We start from the raw sequence: 26,091 nt of genomic DNA on the forward strand, positions 1-26,091 counted from the left end.
CCCTCGAGAACCCTTTTGTAAGCATAGCATCATTTAATAACCTGACTTTGAGCTCCTTATGGCAGTGAGTGGAGACACCCAAGGCTCAGATGCGGGCCAGGACACACACGAGTCTCCCAACAGCAGCTCCCACCTTCCACTAGTCTCTTCTGAACATAATAATTAGCCGTACTTTCTCCAACTGTTGTGGCTTACGACTTGTATTTTGATATATTTTTCAACGGGGTTATTTTGCACATCCTGCCATGCCTCCTGGTCTCGTGCGATGTTATTTATGTGTGCAAATTTGGAGCCAGTACCTCTAATATTTCTCCAAGAATACAGATCAAAAATATTAAGTGATCTTGAGGTTATCTTGAGATGATTTCGGGGCTTTAGTGTCCCCGCGGCCCGGTCCTCGACCAGGCCTCCACCCCCAGGAAGCAGGCCGTGACAGCTGACTAACAACCAGGTACCTATTTACTGCTAGGTAACAGGGGCATAGGGTGAAAGAAACTCTGCCCATTGTTTCTCGCCGGCGCCCGGGATCGAACCCGGGGCCACAGGATCACAGTCCAGCGTGAGGTCCGCTCGGCCGACCGGTGATCCCAATAATTTAGATATGTTATTGAGTGGATTCCGGCAGTGTACGATCCTTGTACATTCTCCAAGCCAGAAATGTTTCCAGCTTTGAATGGGGCTGTTAGTGCGCAACAGTATTGCACCTGCAGGATAATTATTACTGTAGCTTGTCTGAGCACCACAGACTCCAGTATGACCTGTGGACACTGAAATCACAATTACCTTACAAGAGTTGTTACATTCTTGTACAGCCACTAGCACGCATAGGGTCGGGCAGCTGTCTAACTCCCAGGTACCTATTTACTGCTAGATGAACAGGACATCTAGGTGAAAGAAACTCTGCCCATTTGTTGACCAGACCACACACTAGAAGGTGAAGGGACGACGACGTTTCGATCCGTCTGTGCCCATTTGTTTCCGCCTCCGCCGGGTATCGAACCCGGATCTTAAGGACTACGATCCCCGAGCGCAGTCCACTGAGCCATCAGGCCCCCAGTACACACCTGAAGGAAGGTAACTATACACAATCTGCCATCTCAAATCCCCAACGGACGAAATAAAGCGTAGTATGAATCATGGCAGCTCTCAGCCACTTTTATATTCGTGAGTAGGGTAAGGTTAGGGTCAGTTCGCGCGTTTTAGTATACAATAGGTTCGAACCCTGGAACCTACGGCGTTGTAAACCTTAGGGTTCGACGCAGGTTCGAACCCTCATCATGGCCCTTGTGGATTTGTTCACTTGATGCATCACGCTATTGTGAGTTCTGTGTGTAATATAGTTCACAGTTTTTTGTTCCCTGTGGAAGCTCAAGAGGACGGGCTACACCACACACACAGGGCTACACCACACACACAGGACTACAACACACACACAGGACTACAACACACACACAGGACTACAACACACACACAGGACTACAACACACACACAGGACTACAACACACACACAGGACTACAACACACACACAGGACTACAACACACACACAGGACTACAACCATGGGGGGCGGACCTACCTGAAGGTGGTAGTGTAATAGTGACAGGGTGAGGAATAATTTGGTCGACGGCGCACATCCTCCGGTCCTCGAGTCTCACTTTACTTCAGTTGCCCCTCGACTCTCGTCTCTTCAGCCTAACTCCGTTTTCTTTTCAACTTTCTCTCATGCGTTCCTTTTCAGTTGATAATTAATTTTCTTTACACTGGGCTAACTCATTTGAATATATTTAATCACTCTTATAATAACAGGTATTTCTTACGCCTTGATGATGGTTACATCTTGTGTTGGGAGCTTAGACAAGGCGCAGGCTTCCTGTCCCTGTGGAGGCCACGAGACATGCCGGCTCTCGGGTAAACTAATGTAAATATTAGCGACTGGAGGTCGTGCCAATCCACATATCCCAATGGGTGATATTTCCCCACATATATGTAACATACTAACACCTGACTGCACATGTGTCCCCCCTAGCAGGGCCTGAGTCACACACGTGGTCTTACGGGTGCTGTGAGATCACACATGTGTGAGGGAGGAGGTGGGGGTGTGGTGTGTACCACACTCAGCTGGGCCACCATGGCTCACCACCTTCAAGGGGGGCATGGGCGCCTTCTACACACCTCCGCTACACTGCTCCACACTCCTGAAAAGAAAATTAAAATTAAGATCATGGTTTTCACCAATATTATAATATATGCGAACAAGCCTGAATGGCTTGAATTTAATTTTTGAATCTTGAAAATTTGAATTTTCAAGCCTGAATTTAATGGCTTATATATAAAATATATATATATATATATATATATATATATATATATATATATATATATATATATATATATATATATATATATATATATATATATATATATACAGGTATATATATATATATATGGGTCTAGTTTGAATGGTCCCAAAACAAACTTGCACCACAAAACTCTTGACCCCTGAAGGATTCTGATGCATTTTGGCATCAGAACTGATGGTTTCCCTGCTATCTTAACTACGCTGGACTTAAGGGAAGCAGTTGTTCCATCAGCCGAGACGGAAACAACCTCACCATCTACGTCAACATCGCGAATGATGCTATTTCGCGCCAAGGGTCCTCGTGGGCCTTGTGGCTCTTGTCAATGACAGCAGACCAGCTAACGTAAGACAAGCTGGGACTGCAGCAGGCATTCTGTCTGCCTTCCTACCAGAAAACAGGTGTGCCAAGCTCACGCGAGAGAGAGAGAGAGAGAGAGAGAGAGAGAGAGAGAGAGAGAGAGAGAGAGAGAGAGAGAGAGAGAGAGAGAGAGAGAGAGAGAGAGAGAGAGAGAGAAGAGGGAGGGTACACGACCGACTCCTAATCCCCAGGAGGCCAGCTCACCAACTGATCCATTACATAACAAAATAACCTGGCACTTCTCATGATAAAAACACAAGACCGTCTCCCTGGTTGCTGATCCCATCTCGTCAAATATCCTTCATTCAAACGAGACAGGGGAACGCCAGGCCTTGAATTTGATCGTCGCCTGCACCTTGCATGCATGAATCCACTTATCCCAATCATGACATTGGGTGTAAAATGCCACCTTTTATCAGGGTCTAAGAGTTAAGAGTTTGGGTCATACAGATACACAGTAATACAAACACACACACATACACAGTTGTTGATACATAGATTTAAGTGTAAACATGATACGAAACTGAGTGGAAAGAGCGGCTACACTGAACTACTGATGCTCGACTCTGCAGGCATGAAAACATGAGTGTATAACGTGAAATATTATATATATATATTATATATATATATATATATATATATTTTATATATATATATATATATTATATATGCAGTATAACCACATATGAAAAATAGAAAATGCTTAACGCGTTTTCGGCTAATTCGCCTTCATCAGAGCAAAGTAGAATGAAGATAAGTTTGCTGATCAGACCTTTATGATTATGTTTCGAAATAAATATCCTTCCCAGGATTTTACCCTCAAATTTGCTTTGGTACAGGTACGTTGACGATATTTTGTGCCTGTGGCCGGTTAATCGTGACGAAACTGATTTTCTCAATCAAATCAATTCGCTGGTTCCGTCAATTAAATTCACAATTGAGAACGAAGTGAATGGTGTTCTGCCTTTTTTAGACATCATGATTCATAGAATTGGTAGAAGTTTCAAATTCAATGTGTATAGGAAACCTACCAATGTGTGCTCGTATGTACATTTCTATTCAAATCATCATGTTCAGGTCAAGCGGGCAGTTTTTTCTGGTATGTTTCTCAGAGCACTGAGAGTTTGTAGTCCGGAATTTTTCGATGAAGAAATAGCAAATATATTTGAAATTGGGAAGAAGTTAAAATACCCAAAATCGATCTTGGATCTTGCGTTTGGTCAAGCAAAAAGGACTTTCTACAAACAGACTACTAAGTCGAAACCAGAACTGAAAAATTCGTTGGTATTACCATATTCTGAGGGTCTAGTAAATCTTGCCCCAGCCCTGAAGAACCTTAATATTAATCTAGTGTTCAAAAATGATAATACAGTTAAGTCCATGTTAATTAAGAACTCGCCCTCGTCTGTAGCAGGTTGTGTGTATTCCATCCCTTGTAATGAGTGTGCATGTGTTTACATCGGCCAGACTGGTAAATCTCTTTCCTCGCGTTTAAAACAGCATTCATATGCTATTCGTACAGCCCAGCAATCCAGTGCATTGTATTTACATTCCAGTTTATGTAATCATTCTATCGACTTCACAGGGGCAAAATGTATTGTTAGAAGTAAGGATTTTGTTGAACGAAACGTGATCGAGTCTGCTCTGATCAAACATTGTAACAACAGCCTTAATGTGAGCCCCGGTATGTACAAGTTGGATCCCTATTTAAGCCTCAATATAGCACGTCAAAACAATATAGCAATCATTTAAACACGTATGGCACTTGGAGATATTAAAAGGAGCTGCCTTGTATGGGCCAATAGGCCTTCTGCAGTTACCTTCTTTCTTATAATTCCTTTCCTCCACTTATTTTTGGTGGTCAGGTGATCTGCCCAGGCGGATATAAAGGTCTGATCAGCAAACTTATCTTCATTCTACTTTGCTCTGATGAAGGCGAATTAGCCGAAAACGCGTTAAGCATTTTCTATTTTTCATATGTGGTTATACTGCATACTTGGATCAGTGTTTTTGTGATCATTGTTGCATATATTATATATATATATATATATATATATATATATATATATATATATATATATATATATATATATATATATATATATATATATATATATATATATATATGGAGGCAGACAATGTCTGCCTCCATTGTTGCCAATCTTTGCAAAAATTTAGATTCTTTCTCCATAACTTCTCATCTAAGGAGTTTAACGATACCATAATTCTATTGCAGACTTTATTTTATAACTCCCATAAACAAAAATTTAAGTTGTCATTCTTAAATCCATCATCTTGAGTGTGCAGGCGAGTGTCTGGGGAGCCTCGAACCAGGACCCAGGCCGCCCCCAGGCCGCCCCCAGGGGCAACATCACATAAATCTTTAAACTTCGTCATAACCCGCCTATCCCAGTCTTAGTCTCTCTCTCTCTCTCTCTCTCTCTCTCTCTCTCTCTCTCTCTCTCTCTCTCTCTCTCTCTCTCTCTCTCTCTCTCTCTCTCTCTCTCCCTCTCTCTCTCCGCATCAACTCGGGAAAGATGGAATATCAATCCTTAATTGTTAGCCTCTGTTTATCCAGCAATAATTGGGTATCTGGATGTAAACTGATTGACGGGTCGCGTTCCAGGGAAAACTAGTAAAGTAAGGCTTACCATAAAGTCTGGGCAAGGAAAGCTACAAGACTCCTACCAGGAGTCAGAAGTCTTAAACAGTAGACATGCACTCATCTGAGTGCAACAGAGAGAGAGAGAGAGAGAGAGCGTCTTAATCAGTAAGAACATTCAACTCCTCCATCTTGAGATATCTTAAGATGATTTCGGGGCTTAGCGTCCCCACGGCCCGGTCCTCGACCTGGCCTCCTTTTTGTTACACCCCCACACCCAGGAAAGCAGCCCGTGGCAGCTGTCTAACTCCCAGGTACCCAGGACCCGCTGCCCAATACTGTCACTATGGCGGTGTGTCCACTCACAGGATGAGTGGCGCTGCCCAATACTGTCACTATGGCGGTGTGTCCACTCACAGGATGAGTGGCGCTGCCCAATACTGTCACTATGGCGGTGTGTCCACTCACAAGATGAGTGGCGCTGCCCAATACTGTCACTATGGCGGTGTGTCCACTCACAAGATGAGTGGCGCTGCCCAATACTGTCACTATGGCGGTGTGTCCACTCACAGGATGAGTGGCGCTGCCCAATACTGTCACTATGGCGGTGTGTCCACTCACAAGATAAGTGGCGCTGCCCAATACTGTCACTATGGCGGTGTGTCCACTCACAGGATGAGTGGCGCTGCCCAATACTGTCACTATGGCGGTGTGTCCACTCACAAGATAAGTGGCGCTGCCCAATAAACTCGCCCCTCGGGGCAAAATTAAAATAAACTAAGATTGGTGATAAAGGAAATGCAAGTTCTCACAGAGAAGAATGTCAAATTCTAAAATCATCTACAGAGAAGAGGGCAAATCGCCAGGAAAAATTTTAGGATCAAGACAAGGACAGATTTTGGTAAATGTGAAGCGTGTGAATGTGAGGACGGCGCTGGCGGCGAGGACGAAGTCACGGCCGGGAGTAAGACCAAAGGGATCGAACGATTACCATCAATGTTGACAAAATGCGAGACATTGTTTATTTTCCTTGTCGCAGACTGAGGGGAGGCCGACGGCCCGCGCGTGTTACAAGGGACAGATGTTCGGGGGTAGAAATAGCCTAAGCAACTCTATCCCTTTGAAGTGTATTTTTCTTGTCTCAAACATGAACTTGAACTTGGTACAGATGACTGGAATATTCCTGTACTTGCCAGGGCCAGGTTCACGAAGCAGTTACGCAAGCACTTACGAACCTGGGGGCCAATTTCTCGAAGCAGTTACGCAAGTACTTACGAACGTGTACATCTTTCCTCAATTTTTGACGGCTTTGGTTACATTTATTAAACAGTTTACAAGCATGAAAACTTGCCATTCAACTGTTGTTATTGTTGTAAACAGCCTCCTGGTGCTTCGGAGCTCATTAACTGTTTAATAATTGTAAACAAAAGCGCCAAAGATTGAGAAAAGATGGACAGGTCGTAAGTGCTTGCGTAACTGCTTCGTGAATCTGGCCCCTGGTTCCTTGAGGGCTCTTCAAGACGACCCCTCCAGTCCTTCCCCAGACGACTGTGGGACACCTTGGGGGAGTCTCTCCCCTCACCCCCACCATGGGGGGCATAAACCCCCCAACATTTATCCGGCAACATCCGACTACAGTCCGAATAAGGACGAGTAACAGAATCCAACTTTATTTGACGCGGAAGAAGTGGAAATATTTACCCAGGATTTGTGTCTGTGTGTTTGGCGTCTCTGGGGGTACAAGACCAGCAGGACCCGTCTCTGGGGGTACAAGACCAGCAGGACCCGTCTCTGGGGGTACAGGACCAGCAGGACCCGTCTCTGTGGGTACAGGACCAGCAGGACCCGTCTCTGGGGGTACAGGACCAGCAGGACCCGTCTCTGGGGGTACAGGACCAGCAGGACCCGTCTCTGGGGGTACAGGACCAGCAGGACCCGTCTCTGTGGGTACAAGACCAGCAGGACCCGTCTCTGGGGGTACAGGACCAGCAGGACCCGTCTCTGTGGGTACAGGACCAGCAGGACCCGTCTCTGGGGGTACAGGACCAGCAGGACCCGTCTCTGGGGGTACAGGACCAGCAGGACCCGTCTCTGGGGGTACAGGACCAGCAGGACCCGTCTCTGGGGGTACAGGACCAGCAGGACCCGTCTCTGGGGGTACAGGACCAGCAGGACCCGTCTCTGGGGGTACAGGACCAGCAGGACCCGTCTCTGGGGGTACAGGACCAGCAGGACCCGTCTCTGGGGGTACAGGACCAGCAGGACCCGTCTCTGGGGGTACAGGATCAGCAGGACCCGTCTCTGGGGGTACAGGACCAGCAGGACCCGTCTCTGGGGGTACAGGACCAGCAGGACCCGTCTCTGGGGGTACAGGACCAGCAGGACCCGTCTCTGGGGGTACAGGACCAGCAGGACCCGTCTCTGGGGGTACAGGACCAACAAGACCCGTCTCTGGGGGTACAAGACCAACAAGACCCGTCTCTGGGGGTACAAGACCAACAAGACCCGTCTCTGGGGGTACAAGACCAACAGGACCCGTCTCTGGGGGTACACAAGACCAACAGGACCCGTCTCTGGGGGTACAAGACCAACAGGACCCGTCTCTGGGGGTACACAAGACCCGTCTCTGGGGGTACACAAGACCCGTCTCTGGGGGTACACAAGACCAACAAGACCCGTCTCTGGGGGTACAAGACCAACAGGACCCGTCTCTGGGGTGTACAAGAGTGACAGTACCACACACAGGCAGCAAGCCAACAGACGGACCAGTTAACACACCGACCAGACGTAATAATCTCCCATAAACAGCCAACGCTCTCCAAGTTCCTATATATTTCCAGTCATATTCCTTTCACCAAGGATGAACGGTGTGATAGGGCGCCTTCCAGACACCTGACTCCACACCCGGCCCGGCGTCAGGTGTATGGTGTGATAGGGCGCCTTCCAGACACCTGACTCCACACCCGGCCCGGCGTCAGGTGTGAGCGATCACCAGGTGTTAGGCAGAGATAAGGACCCAATGGTAAACACCGTATTCCAAGCCTCTCTCCTAAGCACACACAAACTGGATAACATCAGCGGCGTATACACACGCTTGCCAAACGTGCGGATTACCTTCGGGAGCGCGACTAGTTCACTCAGGGTTTGAACGAACGTGAGACCATCCCTCAATTATGCAACAGCAGTCCTCGTCAAGTTAAATTCCTGTAGAAGCTGAGAGCACATGTTTATTAGGAAAAGGAATCCTATATTGAATTAAGAGGGAATTCAAGTCCTCAGGATATGCTCGTTTAAGCTAAGGCTGACTTGAAAGAACATTGGTCTTTGCTAATGAAGACAGTAATATATATTATATATTATATATTATATATATATATATATATATATATATATATATATATATATATATATATATATATATATATATATATATATATATATATATATATATATGTATATACACAGCAAACATTTCCTCTCTGCATTGCGACACTGAGGCGCTGAAAGAGGAAACTTGCTGCTCTTGAGTCTCTAGTTTGCCTAATGAGTTCCTCACCCACCTCCTTAATGAACTTAAGTGCACATGTACCCCAGGCGCCCCCCCCCCCCCCCAGGGTCTCGGAGCCTACTGACACGAACCTGTAACAATGTTCTAGGTCCGTGCACTTGTTAGTTTCCTCCCTGAAGGAGACACAAGTAACCTGTACCATACTCGGTAACCCATTGATTATGGCAGGTAATTGTTCTTATGTGTTTTTTGTCATGAGTTATTAATTATACAGGCATTGTTTAAATTATCTCGGGTTCAGCTGCTCTTGTCAATGGGAGTTTTAATTAATTTAAAGGTATAAGATAGAGCGGCAAGTAGTTGTGCGGGCGTGTAACGTCACCCAGAGCGAGGTGTTGACTCTGACCGTCAGATGGCGGGGCGGGGCGTCGCGGCAACCTTACAAGAGCTATTTCCACCCGTCTCTTCCAGGAGAGGTATGGGGTGGAGGAGCCCCAACGGCCCCTCTGGCGCCCCTCCAAGTAAACATTCACTACCACAAGGCCTCGCTCGTAAAACTGTGTCGCTCGCTTTAGTGCTCCCACCTCTCAAATATTGTCTTGACCGTCTGACTTCATATATCCCCGTGGCGCAGTGGTAAGACATTTGATCGCCTTGTGCTTCGCGAGCGATTTGGCCTGGGTTCACATCCTGCCCGGGGAGGATTGACTAGGCACTAATGCTAAACTGTGCGCCTCTGTTCATCCAGCAGTGAATGGTACCTGGTTGTTTAATGATTTGGCGGGTTGAATTCCAGGGAAAATATAGATCGAGGTATGACACAAATGCTGATGGGGTTACAAAGTAGAGGAAATAAAAGAAAGTGTTCGTGAAAATGAACCTGATTTAATTGCAATATTGGAAACGAAACTAAATAATATGATCTGATACAATATTTTCAGGGGGGGGGGGAGGATACCAAGTAATAAGAAAAAAAAGAAGACAAGGAGGGGGAGAAATGCAGTCTTAATAAAATAAAAGCAGATATGCAAAAGTAGATCATACACAATGATGGCAGATATAAAAACATTGATTAGAAATCAAAATCGGGACGCACTCTACACAACATGTCAGACCAATACTGGAATATGCAACAAGATTGGTACCAGAGCTAAGTGTGTTAAGCTAATGCCTAATGGAACTAAACCTTGGAAGCCCAGAATTGTGGAAGCCTCCTTATACACAACTTTATGGCTAAAATCGACAAAGAATTTCCACGTCAAAATTGTTTAAGTTGTAAAGCAACTCTACACCTCCAACCACTTGGGCTGGATGATAGAGCGACGGTCTCGCTTCGTTCAGGTCGGCGTTCAATCCCCGACCGTCCACAAGTGGTTGGGCACCATTCCTTCCCCCCGTCCCATCCCAAATCCTTATCCTGACCCCCTTCCCAGTGCTATATAGTCGTAATGACTTGGCGCTTTCCCCCCTGATGATTCTCTCTCTCCCTCTCTCAACCCCCCCCCCCTGTAGTCACTGGTCAGATAAGTACCACCACCACCACCATTAACCACAACCAGTATGCCCTGGTGGCTGGACCAGTATGCCCTGGTGGCTGGGCCAGTATGCCCTGGTGGCTGGACCAGTATGCCCTGGTGGCTGGACCAGTATGTCCTGGTGGCTGGACCAGTATGCCCTGGTGGCTGGACCAGTATGCCCTGGTGGCTGGACCAGTATGCCCTGGTGGCTGGACCAGTATGCCCTAGTGGCTGGACCAGTATGCCCTGGTGGCTGGACCAGTATGCCCTAGTGGCTGGACCAGTATGCCCTGGTGGATGGACCAGTATGCCCTGGTGGCTGGACCAGTATGCCCTGGTGGCTGGACCAATATGCCCTGGTGGATGGACCAGTATGCCCTGGTGGATGGACCAGTATGCCCTGGTGGCTGGACCAGTATGCCCTGGTGGCTGGACCAGTATGCCCTGGTGGCTGGACCAGTATGCCCTGGTGGCTGGACCAGTATCCCCTGGTGGCTGGACCAGTATGCCCTGGTGGCTGGACCAGTATGCCCTGGTGGCTGGCCCAGTATGCCCCGCATCAAGTCATAGTAAACAAAAGTGTTCGGAGGGCATAAAACAGAGTGTGTGAAGTTGTGAGGTTGTGAGCGGGTCAAGTTGCCGCAAGAGGAAGAAAGCAGTGGAGAAAGTTACCAAGTTAGCATTAGAAATATCCTCAGCAAGTTATGAAAGAGGAACTTGAGGCAAAACAAAACAAAAAAGTTCAAAAGTTAGACTACTGAACACCTCCGGCAAGTTCCGAGGGAAGAAGTTGAGTCAAGTGAGATGTATGACTTAGTTACAGCGAATACAATTGTATTAAACCCTGTATACAACATGCTGTAATACACTTTCACTGTATTGATGGTGTAGATACAGGCATCTACACCATAAGGAGAAGGCAACTACAGGAATCAGAACAATTTGGGAGTGGATAGAGTGCCATCACTAACACCAGAGGCACACACAAACAGGATAACATCAGCGGCATATGTGACGCTGGCAAGCACAAGAACATCGTTTAGCACTCTAAATCAGGACTCCTTCGAGGCAATTTACACAAGGCCAGATTAAACTCATTCATATGGGTTCGATTCCCTCTATTGACGTCACAGCTTAAGCTTTTGTGCCTCACATTGGAACTCCCATGTAAATGCCCCCCCCTCCCCCCCTCCCACGTCTCGTCCCACAGTGGGCAATGCAGTTGAGAGACAACCGAACGATTCCTGGTGCTCTTTCCTCGCAGGACGAGACGTTTGGGCAACATTTCCTTTCAACTAATCCATCTATTCACCTCGCAGTAAATAGGTATAACTTAGAGTTTGGCAACTGTTGTGGGTTGCATCCTGGAGAAGGTCAATAGTTGGGCTAGGTCATATGAAGGACCTCAATGAGCCTAATAGGAGTCCTCTCCTTGACAATGGGGAACATTTATAATTCTCAATCCAGACAGACAGAGGGACTATAAAAGAATATAACATTGTGCGGGACTCTAATGAAGTATGGCGGGGCCCATGAGCTAGAGTCTGGAAAAATGGAGAGCGTACTAGAGCGGACCAAACAGACAGGGGATATGGTCGAGAGTGTTCAACAGACCGACATGTTAAGCAACACAGGCTCTCCTGTGCAGGCGAGGAGTCACAATAACGTAGCTGAAGTATATTGACCAGACCACACACTAGAAGGTGAAGGGACGACGACCGAAACGTCGTCGTCCCTTCAACTTCTAGTGTGTGGTCTGGTCAACAGGCTCTCCTGGTAACAGCAACTTCCTGTTGCAATTCCTGTTGGGGGCTGGCTCTCCAGCCCCCAACACTGACTGCTTGATAAGGTAAGACGAGGAGAAGGAGGAGGAGGCCTAGTCGAGGACCGGGCCGCGGGCACATTGAGCCCCGAAATCATCGCAAAGTATGGTAAACCAATCAAAACCCCGCTGCTAGAGTTCACACACCTCAGTCCGACTATCTAACAAGGGTCTAACCGGAGAGAACAAGGCTCTGTAACCAAAGAGCGTCAGACAACTAATTATTCGAGAAAGAAAGAAAAAACTTAGTCTATCTCCTATCCTCTGGCCAAATTTGAGTCTACACGCGCCATAGTCAACACTGTGTCACCGGAGACCTCCCCCCCCCCATGGACAAAACACCCACATAAACTGTCCAGAAATATTACACACATGACACTATAATCAATTAACTGAACCCGTGGAAATAAAGGCAGATTAGATTGAGGCACAAACAGTTCAGCTCCCTTCGACTACAAACCCAGAAAAAACAAAAAATAACAATTTCGGTCTCAAACAATAAACAATTTCGGTCTAAAAAATAAATAATTTCGGTCTCAAACAATAAACAATTTCGGACTAAAAAATAAATAATTTCGGTCTCAAACAATAAACAATTTCGGTCTCAAAAAAAAAATAAACAATTTCGGTCTCAAAAAAATAAACAATTTCGATCTCAAAAAAAAAAATCGATCTCAAACAATAAACAATTATGGTCTGACAGAGATAAGACAGAGGAGCGTGAGGCCCTTATAACCTGTCAGTCAACCAATCAGGTGAAAGGTGAGACCGTGAGAGGGATTAGATAACACACCTTCCTAATGACCGGTCGGTCTGAGGTGACTGACCAGGTCTCAGGTGTGAGGGGGGGGGGCTGGTCTCCCCCCTTACCAGTGCCCCAGCTGGTAAGGGGGCACTCCTGTTGCCCCATCCCATCCCCCCTAATGACAGTCCTTGGCACCGTGGACATCCATTCACAACTCCAGTACTCCCAGTTCGATTCTCAAACACATGTTGGGTATTAAGAACCACATCACTTGTGTGAATACGAGGTTCTTGCCACATGTGTTGGGAAATTTATCGTCTGAGAGGTTGCAACAGGACGTTGTTGTCGTCTGCAAGAGGTTGCAACAGGACGTTGTTGACGTCTGTAAGAGGTTGCAACAGGACGTTGTTGTCGTCTGTAAGAGGTTGCAACAGGACGTTGTTGACGTCTCAAGAGGTTGCAACAGGACGTTGTTGTCGTCTGTAAGAGGTTGCAACAGGACGTTGTTGACGTCTCAAGAGGTTGCAACAGGACGTTGTTGTCGTCTCAAGAGGTTGCAACAGGACGTTGTTGTCGTCTGTAAGAGGTTGCAACAGGACGTTGTTGTCGTCTCAAGAGGTTGCAACAGGACGTTGTTGTCGTCTGTAAGAGGTTGCAACAGGACGTTGTTGTCGTCTGTAAGAGGTTGCAACAGGACGTCGCTGCTATCGTTTAGTAGAGGCTGCAACAGGAAGTTGCTGTTACCATGAGAGCATAAGGCGGCTCTTAAAGCTGCACAACACGACTGCATATTCCCGCCCACAGCCCGCCCACCCAAGCCTGGGAGACGGCATTAGAGAACCCGCCCACAGCCCGCCCACCCAGTAATGGCTGACTGCAATCTCTACGATTTGGAGCCAGATTCACGAAGCAGTTACGCAAGCAGTTACGAACGTGTACATCTTTTCTCAATCTTTGGCGGCTTTGTTTACAATTATTAAACAGTTAATGAGCTCCGAAGCACCAGGAGGCTTTTTTATAACAATAACAACAGTTGATTGGCAAGTTTTCATGCTTTTAAACTGTTTAATAAATGTAACCAAAGCCGTCAAAGATTGAGGAAAGATGTATACGTTCGTAAGTACTTGCGTAACTGCTTCGTGAATCTGGCCCAAGAAGTCCATCTTATTCCAGCTCATCCTCTTGCATATTACGTCGCTTTTCGCTCGTATGATCTAAGGCCGAATATCAACATAATTCAAATTAGAAATTCATTTTCCAATTAAATTTTGGATTTTTATTCCAAAACAGCAAGTTAATTTAAGGGTCACACACAGAGATCACAATAGCGTGATGCACCAATGAACAAATCCACAAGGGCCGTGACGAGGATTCGAACCTGCGTCTGAGAGCATCCCAGACGCTGCCTTAATCGACTGAGCTACGACATGGTTTATGTCGTAGCTCCGTGTCGATTAAGGCATCGTCTGGGATGCTCACAGGCGTAGGTTCGAATCCTCGTCACGGCCCTTGTGGATTTGTTAATTTAAGGGTCCTCTGGCAGGTTAGGAGGGCAGGAAGTTCTCCTAAGGTTTCAAAACGTCATGAAACCCGTTAATTGAAAGTTTTCTCTCCTAACAGCCTGAACCAGAGGACCCAAAACAGAAAACGGGACAGTACGGCACTTTCGCCAGCCGATTTCATTTTGAATTACGTCGATTTTTAGCCTGAATGATCATACGAGCGAATAGAGACGTATTTTGAACGATAACTCCGCTTTCATACAGAGTCTATATGTATTCATGAATCGTATTTCATCAATTCATATATAGTCATTGCTCCAGGAAAATAAATATTTTAGGAAAAACAATGTTATTGATCCCTACAGAAAAGATTTACATATATAATCATATATAAATGATTATATATGTAAACATAAATATACATATGATTATATAAAGAGTCATATATAATCATATATGTCTTACATATATATAATCCTCTCTGTTATAGACTGGCCGGAGAAAGTATCAATCTCCTTCTTAATTTAACAAAAAGTTATAAACTCCAGGTACAAACAAAAGAAACAATCATAAATGAAATGAAAACAAAAGGCAATCTAGTTTATAATATGAACCGAACGTAAGTAACATTATATTCCACACGGCACATACTATCCTATCGGTTCCGAGTCTTCACTGCATCTTTGCCCAAAATGTGGTGTGGACGGGCGTGGATGGTGGGATGTGGATGGTGGGATGTGGATGGTGGGGTGTGGATGGTGGGGTGTGGACAGACGTGGATGGTGTGGTGTGGACGGGTGTGGATGGTGGGGTGTGGGCGGGCGTGGATGGTGGGGTGTGGACAGACGTGGATGGTGTGGTGTGGACGGGTGTGGATGGTGTGGTGTGGACGGGGCGTGGATGGAGGGGTGCATCATGGCAGAGGGCCAAGTCGAGTCACGGCACCTCTCCACCCTTCTTCAACCTCCACAAAATTCCTTCCCCCTTCCTACAAACTCCCGCGTCACCATCCACACTAGAAGCTTTCCCGTCAGCTTAGAGAGAAGCGTTGTACCTCCGCTTACCAGACAGTTCAACACCTACGCTTAGCATATACCGCTACACTTCCTGGAAGAAGTGTAGCGTTAAAATCCTTAAGAAGCACCAGAAGGCTCTCAAAAACCACTCCGTTACCCGCGCCGAGAGAATACTCAAGATGAATGAAGCCGAGCTGAATATCCATCAAAGGTTTCTGTCGTTAAAGCCAAAAATACCGTTGACCAGACTACACACTAGCAGGTGAAGGGACGACGACGTTTCGGTCCGTCCTGGACAATTCTCAAGTCGATTGAGAATGGTCCAGGACGGACCGAAACGTCGTCGTCCCTTCACCTTCAATGGACCGTCCTGGACCATTCTCAAGTCGATTGAGAATGGTCCAGGACGGACCGAAACGTCGTCGTCCCTTCACTTTCTAGTGTGTGGTCTGGTCAACATACTTCAACCACGTTATTGTGACTCCTCGCCTGCCCAAAATGCAGGTTATAAACACCGGGATCGGCTCGTCTGTGAGACCAATGGCATTTCCCTCTCCTTGGAGGGGAGGGTGACGTCGTCCTTCTCCTTGGAGGGTGGCGTCGTCCTTCTCCTTGGAGGGTGACGTCGTCCTTCTCCTTGGAGGGTGACGTCGTCCTTCTCCTTGGAGGGTGACGTCGTCCTTCTCCTTGGAGGGTGACGTCGTCCTTCTTCTTGGAGGGTGACGTCGTCCTTCTCCTTGGAGGGTGACCTGACATTATCTGGCATGCTCCGGAGTCCAAATGTGCTTGTGGTGTGCCAAGCAGTGCTTGTCGTGGCACCCGTGGCGCCTCTATGCACCACTATCACAGGAAATTGGGTGAAATTGCGTAGCAATATCCTAGAAATTGGGCCAAATGCTGGAGAAAATGTGTTTCAATTTTGAAAAAAAGTGGTTAGGAGCATCAGACAAGACCCCAAATGGTGGACGGTAGAGCGACGGTCTCGCTTCATGCAGGTCGGCGTTCAATCCCCGACCGTCCAAGTGGTTGGGCACCATTCCTTCCTCCCCTCCACTCCCAAATCCTTATTCTGATAACTTCCCAGTTCTATATAGTCGTAACGGCGTGGCGCTTTCTCCCAATATATGTTTATAAAAGATATGCTGACTAAAACCACACACCAGAAGGTGAGCACACGACGACGTTTCGGTCCGTCCTGGACCATTCTCAAGTCGATTGGGAATGGTCCAGGACGGACCGAAACGTCGTCGTCCCTTCACCTTCTAGTGTGTGGTCTGGTCAACATTCCAGCTATTTGGTTTGTCTTTAAATTCCGACCTTCTGGGGCTTTGCAATATCTTCCCTTAAAGCTGTGGAGTTGGCCTCAATTGCAGCGCCTCTGGCGTCTCTGTTCGCGTCACTCTGATTTCTGTTTCTAATTCCCTCTCGTGCCCCCTCGGTATCTGGAACGTCGTCAACAAGTCTCCTCTGCTTCTGTTATTTTTTCCAGCTATGTTAGGTTCAGCTCTTATATCATGGCTACGATCTTCTTCTCTTACCGGTCTTTGGGACAATGTTCCAGCCTCCGAAATATATAAATGTGTGTGTTTTACAATATGTGGGTGTCCATGCTAGTGCTGCATACTCCATAAATGGTCTAACATCGGTTGTGGTTGATTATGTTCATAAAGCTCGTTCGTGTGGTTGATGGTTTTGCATATCCTGCCGATGTTATTTTGTTTGTGTGCGCTTCCTGTTATGTCCAGGAAGGTGTGATGGCCCGGTGGGGCTGGATTCACGAAGCAGTTACGCAAGCACTTACGAACCTGTTCATCTTTTCTCAATCTTTGGCGGCTTTGTTTACAATTATTAAACAGTTAATGAGCTCCGAAGCACCAGGAGGCTGTTTATAACAATAACAAAAGTTGATTGGCAAGTTTTCATGCTTGTAAACTGTTTAATAAATGTAACCAAAGCCGTCAAAGATTGAGGAAAGATGTACACGTTCGTAAGTACTTGCGTAACTGCTTCGTGAATCTGGCCCCAGGTTCGTAAGTGCTTGCGTAACTGCTTCGTGAATCTGGCCCCAGGTTCGTAAGTGCTTGCGTAACTGCTTCGTGAATCTGGCCCCAGGTTCGTAAGTGCTTGCGTAACTGCTTCGTGAATCTGGCCCCAGGTTCGTAAGTGCTTGCGTAACTGCTTCGTGAATCTGGCCCCAGGTTCGTAAGTGCTTGCGTAACTGCTTCGTGAATCTGGCCCCTGGTGTGATTCTTCCTGTGTTCCAAATTGAAATCAACTACTGCGAACAAGCAAGCACATCCTCCTTATTAAATAAAAACTTGTTTTTAATATTGTTTAGTATATCAATCTGCTAGAATTTCATGCAAAATGTTTTTTATTCTTCTATATTCTCCCTAAAATAAAAACATGTGATTTACGGTTTACTGGGATAGGTTCCGTCCATAAATATGAATATATGTCAATAGTAAATACAGGCACATAATTGACAGATATTGTGTCTGATTTACACATAGGGAGCCGGTCGGCCGAGCGGACAGCTCGCTGTACACGTGATCCTATGGTCCCGGGTTCGATCCCGGGCGAGAAATAATGGGCAGAGTTTCTTTCACCCTATGCCCCTGTTACCTAGCAGTAAAATAGGTACCTGGGAGTTAGTCAGCTGTCACGGGCTGCTTCCTAGGGGTGGAGGCCTGGTCGAGGACCGGGCCGCGGGGACACTAAAAAGCCCCGAAATCATCTCAAGATAACCTCAAGATAGGCCTACTGGGCCGCAATACAAAATACAGTTTACACTGCAAAACACAAACGCTGTTTATACTGCCTAATGAGGCAAAATACAGCAACAAAATTCCATTGATACAATATAGAAATCATTTAAAATTAGAACCATTATCGTTCACTTAAATTTATTATTTATTCCGGCTATCGGCTACAACAACGAACCACCAGCCCGTCCTCGCAAACGTCCCCAACGTCCAGAAACTGTCGTACTAAAGTGCCCTTATCCTAACCTACCAGAGGACCCAAAATAGAAAACGGGACAGTACGTCAATTTCGCCAGCCGCTTCCATTTTCTTGTACGACAATTTTTTGGCCTTGGGTAAAGTATACGTCAAAATGCAACGTTCTATTAGGAGGACGGGCTAGAAACACACACACACACACACACACACACACACACACACACACACACACACACACACACACACACACACACACACGGTGTGGGGGAAAAAAAAGTAGTTAGTAAACAGTTGATTGACAGTTGAGAGGCGGGCCAAAAGAGCAAAGCTCAACCCCTTCAAACACAACTAGGTGAATACACAAAACTCTTGACGGTTGAGAGGCGGGACCAAAGAGCTGAACCCCCGCAAGCACAACTAAGTCAGTAAAACTAGGTGAGTACACACACACACACACACACACACACTACATTACTTTCCATTCACGTGAATTGAAACAAAATATCTATAAAAAAAAATTAAAATGCTGAAATCATGAGGCTACCGTCAGCAGTATTTCTTTACATAATCAGCACTTCTCGATCTTAAACACCGTGTGGTTGACAGCAAGTGTCTGCCAGTGTGTAATTATCCCTCCGGAAGAAAAACAAGAAAGCAATCGAGGCCTTAACAAGCCGGGCCGTAAGGAGCAGGAACTCTCACTATGTCTGAGAGTCCAGCCTCCCTCAACACTGGGCAGCATGTATAGCCTCGCCACCTTAAAGCTGAGCCTTGCTAGACTTCCGCCACTTCCAGCGACCAGCAATTTCAAACAGCCTGACCATTCCAGGATTCCAGCAACGACCTTCAGGGCAACGCAGGAGGGGAAATACCTCATGTTAATCACAACGGGAAAAGCCTATTCTCACGATTTTGTCATCGATAATGATTGCGATCGACTTGACTTGAGAATCGACTTGAGAAAGGTCCAGGACGGACCGAAACGTCGTCGTCCCTTCACCTTCTAGTGTGTGGTCTGGTCAACATCAATAATGATTCGCAATTATAGACAAGAGAATCCTTTTCAATATATTAAGTATATGTATCTCAAAGTATTATTGGGCTTTAGGATAATGACAGCTGACTATGACGGATGTGTGTGTAATTCGTTGTCCCTGGAGATGGTTTCCAATAATGAAATTCAACGTACAAACTAAAATGTCAGATCTACATAACATTATTGCTCATAGCCTTGTGAATTGTAGGCCTATTCATCGGGGTCGTCAGCTCAAACTCTCCACGACTCACGGTTCTGGACTCCAATATTGATCCAATTTTCTTCTCGCTATCAAGTGCTTCAAATATACAGGAAAAGAATGAAAGCAAATTTGATAAACGTGAGCGGCCCTAAGCTGCGATCAGAATCCTTTATCAGTAAATGCTTTTCAAAATGTAAATGCTTTTACAATTATCGATTCAAGCAATTTTACTACAATAGACATCAAGCTATTGGAGGAAATTGGAAGGAAGAAGGGAGGAGGAAGAGGAGAGAGAGAGGCATGGGAAAGGGAGGGAGGGAGGGGAGAACGAAGGGAAATGTGAGTGAGTTAGTGAGGAGGGAAAGGAGCAGAGCCTCATTCTACAGATAGACCCAAGAACTCAACTTCCCTTGCCAACCACGCAACCAAACATTCCCAGCCACACAAACAGTAACCACTCACTAACACACTCGTATTGTTTACCATAAAGACCCTCACACACCCTCATTACCACACTTACGCTCACGCCACACCTAATAATTTAAGTAATCCGGACATAACTCGTCCCCCTCCCCAGGGCTCAGAGCAGTCAGTGTGCTCCGTCCTTCACCGGAATGAACCAATACCGTATATATTTAGGGACCGACGGACTTCATCTGCTTGGAGCATCTAAACAGAATGTGTCTGAGGGACTTCAACTTGTGGGCCAAGACAAGCTAGACACATCTGTCCCATAGTCAGAGTTAGACGAGTATACACTTCCCTCCCTCACCCCCATACTCCTCCACCCTCACTCACCACATTCCTCTCCCATCCCCCCCCCCACTCCCCCAGAAACATTCAATAACCCACATAAAATCCGATTATCCTTCATGAGTTCGACAAATATTGGTTATTGCTAAGAGCCATGAACCTTACGCAATAGGGAACTGGGCCGGGGTGTGGGGATAATCTCCCACTGCCCGTGTGGGAGTTCTCGTTAGCTTGAGTTAGGCTACGTTGGCTGGACGGCCTATCGACCACAAGAGCCATTAAGGTTAATGACTTGCTTACTGCTCAACCGTGATGTCGCACCAAGTTGAAAGCTTAACTCACAGTGTATATAAAACAGGGTGCACCTATACGAGGCCGTATATCATTGACCATTATAATAGGCTTTTCAGATTCCAAACGCCGGCTTCAAGTGGCACATTGTCAACAACTTCACGCACCTAGTCGAGACATGTAGCCTCGTGTACTTCCCAGCGAGAGTACACAATAGAGCAACATGTGGCGACACACATCTTTACCCCCCCGCCCAAGATCGATACCCCATGCACCTTATCCCCCCTCAAGTGCTTGCTGCTTGAGGGGGCGCCGTTGGACACCCCGTCAACACCACTCACGAAGACTGGGTGAGAGGACAGAGCAATCAAAACACCTGTTAACACCTCCCCCTTCCCCACCAGCCCCTTACGAAACATATACATCTTTCCTCAATCTTAGTGGCTGTGGTTACATTTATTAAACAGTTTATGAGGTTCAAAGCACTAGCAGCTTATTCAAAACACTAATAACCTATGTTTCTTGGCCGTATTCTAAGCAGATAGGTACAGCCTCCCTTAAAGGTAGGGTGTAGATGAGGTACTGCTTCCCTTAAGGGTAAAGCTGTAGATAGGTACTGCTTCCCTTAAGGGTAGGGTGTAGATGAGTACCGCTTCCCTTAAGGGTAGGGTGTAGATGAGTACCGCTTCCCTTAAGGGTAGCTAACATCGATTTACTGGATGAGTCACCGGTTCGGGCCCCCTGGGGAGGGAGGGAGGGACTCAGGTACACTTTATGGACCAAACAAATGTCTTATCACTCACCCCTTCTCATGAATAGGGACCTGAGGGCCGGAATGAGTACTTTGGGACCTGGGCTAAGTATGAGGAACCTATATCAGGTATGAGGGGCAGTATGAGGGACCTATATCAGGTATGAGGGACCTATATCAGGTATGAGGGACCTATATCAGGTATGAGGGGCAGTATGAGGGACCTATATCAGGTATGAGGGGCAGTATGAGGGACCTATATCAGGTATGAGGGACCTATATCAGGTATGAGGGGCAGTATGAGGGACCTATATCAGGTATGAGGGACCTATATCAGGTATGAGGGGCAGTATGAGGGACCTATATCAGGTATGAGGGACCTATATCAGGTATGAGGGGCAGTATGAGGGACCTATATCAGGTATGAGGGGCAGTATGAGGGACCTATATCAGGTATGAGGGGCAGTATGAGGGACCTATATCAGGTATGAGAGACCTATATCAGGTATGAGGGGAAGGGACCAGTAACCACCACAACACGCTTCAAGGCGTGTGTGTAATTATTGATGGAGACTTGCAGCACTTTGCCAGGCAGTATAAACCGCTTATTTTTACAATATTTACGTTCTCACAACATTTTCGCAACGTTCCCGCAATGTTATCGGAGCGTTCCGGCAACATTTTCGAAACGTTTTTGCAACATTTTCAGGACGTTCTTGCAACATTCTCGGAACGTTCTTGCAACATTTTCTGGACGTTCTTGCAACATTACGGGGACATTCTACACTCAGAGTGTGGTAGGTATTGATGATATTTTAACATGGTAAACATATTGGCTGGGAATGGGAGCAACAGTCACCCAGTATTGGGTAGTATTGACCGGAGCCCATTACCCGGTATTGGACAGTATTGACCGGAGCCCATTACCCGGTATTGACCGGAGCCCATTACCCGGTATTGACCGGAGCCCATCACTCGGTATTGACCGGAGCCCATCACTCAGTATTGACCGGAGCCCATCACCCAGTATTGACCAGAGCCCATCACCCAGTATTGACCGGAGCCCATCACTCAGTATTGACCGGAGCCCATCACCCAGTATTGACCGGAGCCCATCACCCAGTATTGACCGGAGCCCATCACCCAATATTTACCGGAGCACATCACCCAGTATTGACCGGAGCCCATCACCCAATATTGACCGGAGCACATCACCCAGTATTGACCGGAGCCCATCACCCAATATTGACCGGAGCCCATCACCCAATATTGACCGGAGCCCATCACCCAATATTGACCGGAGCCCATCACCCAATATTGACCGGAGACCGTTACGTGACAAACCGTCCACTTTTCAAACCATAACTGAAGGATCCGCCAACAGCCGCAAGGGCCCCTGGAAGCGCCACAGACGGTTCAAATTCAAATTCAAATTTGTATTCAGGTAAAAGTACATACATAGAAGATGAGTTACAAACATAATGTTGGACTTATAGATAGAGCTAGTACTTTGTAAACTAGTTCTAAGTGACACATTGCGCCTGTGTGTAATGCTGCCAGTGGTTGAGGTGTTGCTATAAGATCAATCTTGATCAAATTACTGACTTACGCTCGCCGAATACCTTTCGTGCCGGCCAAGTGGCAACGCATTTCTTCCCCACCTATTTGATTTGGGTTCGAGCCCTGACCAAGGGAGATTGACTGAGCGCAAATCCGTAACTGTTGGCCCCCCCTGTGTGTACATCAGGACGAGGGTGTACGTGTGTGTGTGTACATCAGAGCGAGGTGTACGTGTGTACATCTGGGCGAGGTGTACATGTGTGATGTACATCTGGGCGGGGTGTTCGTGCACACATATGTACGTGTGTAAATAAGGGCTGGATAACTCCCAGGACCAATTAACCGAACCGTCAGAATGTGATGACCATATATTTTTTTCATTTCCAATCACCGGAAAAAAAAATATCGCCCGGCTGTATCATTAACTGCATTCAGTCGGACCGAATTACTCCAAATTTTATAAATACATTTTTTCCTCGGTCAAGAATTAAAATGAACTAATTGGTTTCGACAGATCATTTCATATCTAAAAAAATCATTAAAAAGAATCCTCATCAGGTCAGCAGAACGTTACGCAAATGAGTAATAAAACTTTTTTTAAGAGGGCAACGTAGCTAGTCGAAAGATCAGCAGCAACAGGTCCTCCACCTCCACCGGCGTCTGACGCCAAAGTGGCCCAGCGGTTTGTTGATTGATTGATTGATTGATGAAGATTAAGCCACCCAAAAGGTGGCACGGGCATGAATAGCCCGTAAGTGGTGGCCCTTTTGAGCCATTACCAGTATCAAGAGCTGATACTGGAGATCTGTGGAGGTGCGACTGCACCCTGCGTGACGGGAGATGTCTCCCGGGGAATGTGTTCTGACGGTCTGGTTATGTTTGCATCTTAAAATGTCTGTTAGAGAAGGAGGCCAAACCTGGGAAAACAGGTGTGAGGTTAGGTGAGAAGGGGGGGCAAGGTATGGGGTAAATGAGGGAGAAAATGAGGGATGTGGGGTAGAGGGTGGAAAGTATGAGGGGGAGAGACAGACACAATCGACTTGAGAATGGTCCAGGACGGACCGAAACGTCGTCGTCCCTTCACTTTCTAGTGTGTGGTCTGGTCAACATATTTCAGCCACGTTATTGTGATGTTGTTACAGATTTAGCTACTCAGAACGAAGTGTCCATGTAGCACGGGCTATGGTGAGCCCGTAACGTTATTGTGACTCCTCGTCTGCAGACATACTACCCCAGATACCCTTCTCACGAGGTACTCATGCCCGTGCCACCTCTTGGGTGGCTTAATCTTCATCAATCAATCAATCGGGTGCCGACAGGCGTACTATCCCCCTTCGACCGAATAGGTCGTAAGTCGATTGCTTGGGTTTGTACGCTTCTAGTTGTGAAAATTTTACATTTATACGATTTGTGGCAAGGGAAAACTTGCATTTCATACGTCTGTGGCTAGGGAAAACTTGCATTTCATACGTCTGTGGCTAGGGTAAAACTCGCATTTCATACGTCTGTGGCAAGGGAAAACTTGCATTTCATACGTCTGTGGCTAGGGTAAAACTCGCATTTCATACGTCTGTGGCTAGGGAAAACTTGCATTTCATACGTCTGTGGCTAGGGAAAACTTGCATTTCATACGTCTGTGGCAAGGGAAAACTTGCATTTCATACGTCTGTGGCTAGGGAAAACTCGCATTTCATACGTCTGTGGCTAGGGAAAACTTGCATTTCATACGTCTGTGGCTAGGGAAAACTTGCATTTCATACGTCTGTGGCTAGGGAAAACTTGCATTTCATACGTCTGTGGCAAGGGAAAACTCGCATTTCATACGTCTGTGGCAAGGGAAAACTTGCATTTCATACGTCTGTGGCAAGGGAAAACTTGCATTTCATACGTCTGTGGCTAGGGAAAACTTGCATTTCATACGTCTGTGGCTAGGGAAAACTTGCATTTCATACGTCTGTGGCTAGGGAAAATTAGTTACATTTTTGCGATAATTCAAATCTAATATAAATTATCTCATCACAACAACGCTGTATAAATGCCGATGTATGAATCTTGTATAATGAGAATTTAACATTCGAGTAATAATGGTGGCGTTTCGAAATATTGTGTTTTTAGCCCAAAATACCGTAACGAAATGCTGGACCAAAATTCTTTTCACTGTGGAAGCCTAGCGCGTAATGGGAGGGGGGGGGGGGGTTTCGGCAGACATCATGCAAATATCTGATTTAATTACTACCTCTAACCTTTGTACTCCTATGCCCTATGCTCCAGCTACACACCTGACATATGCAGTAGCCAGGTATGCTGCTACTGCTACACACCTGTCATATGCGATCATAAACTCCATACACAGTTTCAAGTGTAGATATGATAGAGCCCAGTAGACTCGGGAATCTGTACACCAGTTGATTGACAGTTGAGAAGCGGGACTAAAGAGCCAGAGCTCAACCTCCGCAAGCACAACTAGGCGAGTACACAATTTATTAAGGTATAAATAGGGGGCAGATGAATTGAGGCAGAGGTATAAATTGAGGCAGTTGATAGTGGTAAGGATTGTGTTGTGTACCTTGACTTTAGCCAAGCTTTTGATACAGTGCCACATGAAAAACTGATTAAAAAGATAGAGGCTTATGGTAATGGGGGTGCTATATTAAGATGGATTATTGAATGGCTATACCAAAGGAAACAGAGAGTTAGTATAAATGGGGTTAAGTCAGAGTGGGATAATGTTGTTAGTGGAGTGCCTCAAGGCTCTGTCCTGGGACCTCTGTTGTTTATAATATATATAAATGATTTAGATTCAGGTTAGATTTAGATTGAGTAGCAACATTTGCAAATTTGTCGATGATACAAAAATCGGAAGGGAAATTAACACGGAAGAAGACTCGCTGTCACTTCAAGTCGTTCTAAATAGGGTTTTGAAATGGTCAATAGATTGGCAGATGGAGTTTAATGTTGATAATTGTAAAGTTCTGAGGCTAGGTAATGATGATAGAGTTACAAGATACGAGCTAGATGGTGTTGAGATTGCGAAGTCGGATTGCGAAAGGGATCTGGGAGTTATGATTAGTAAGAATTTAAAACCAAAGGATCAATGCATGAATG

The 26,091-nt window shown here is 46.2% G+C and overlaps 1 protein-coding gene across 1 annotated transcript in view; it reads right to left on the reverse strand.

Moving 5' to 3' along the window:
- The window catches only part of LOC123763320 (uncharacterized), a 72,472-nt gene that overhangs the window by 44,474 nt on the left and 1,907 nt on the right, over positions 1 to 26,091 (reverse strand). Inside the window, exon 2 of the mRNA XM_069303093.1 lies at positions 1,578 to 2,196. Coding sequence (XP_069159194.1) covers positions 1,578 to 1,635 — 58 coding nt within the window. The 5' untranslated portion in view covers positions 1,636 to 2,196. The remainder of the gene's footprint in view (positions 1 to 1,577; positions 2,197 to 26,091) is intronic.

This window comes from Procambarus clarkii, chromosome 49, assembly GCF_040958095.1.
Source record: "Procambarus clarkii isolate CNS0578487 chromosome 49, FALCON_Pclarkii_2.0, whole genome shotgun sequence".
Classification (NCBI taxonomy): Eukaryota; Metazoa; Arthropoda; class Malacostraca; order Decapoda; family Cambaridae; genus Procambarus; species Procambarus clarkii.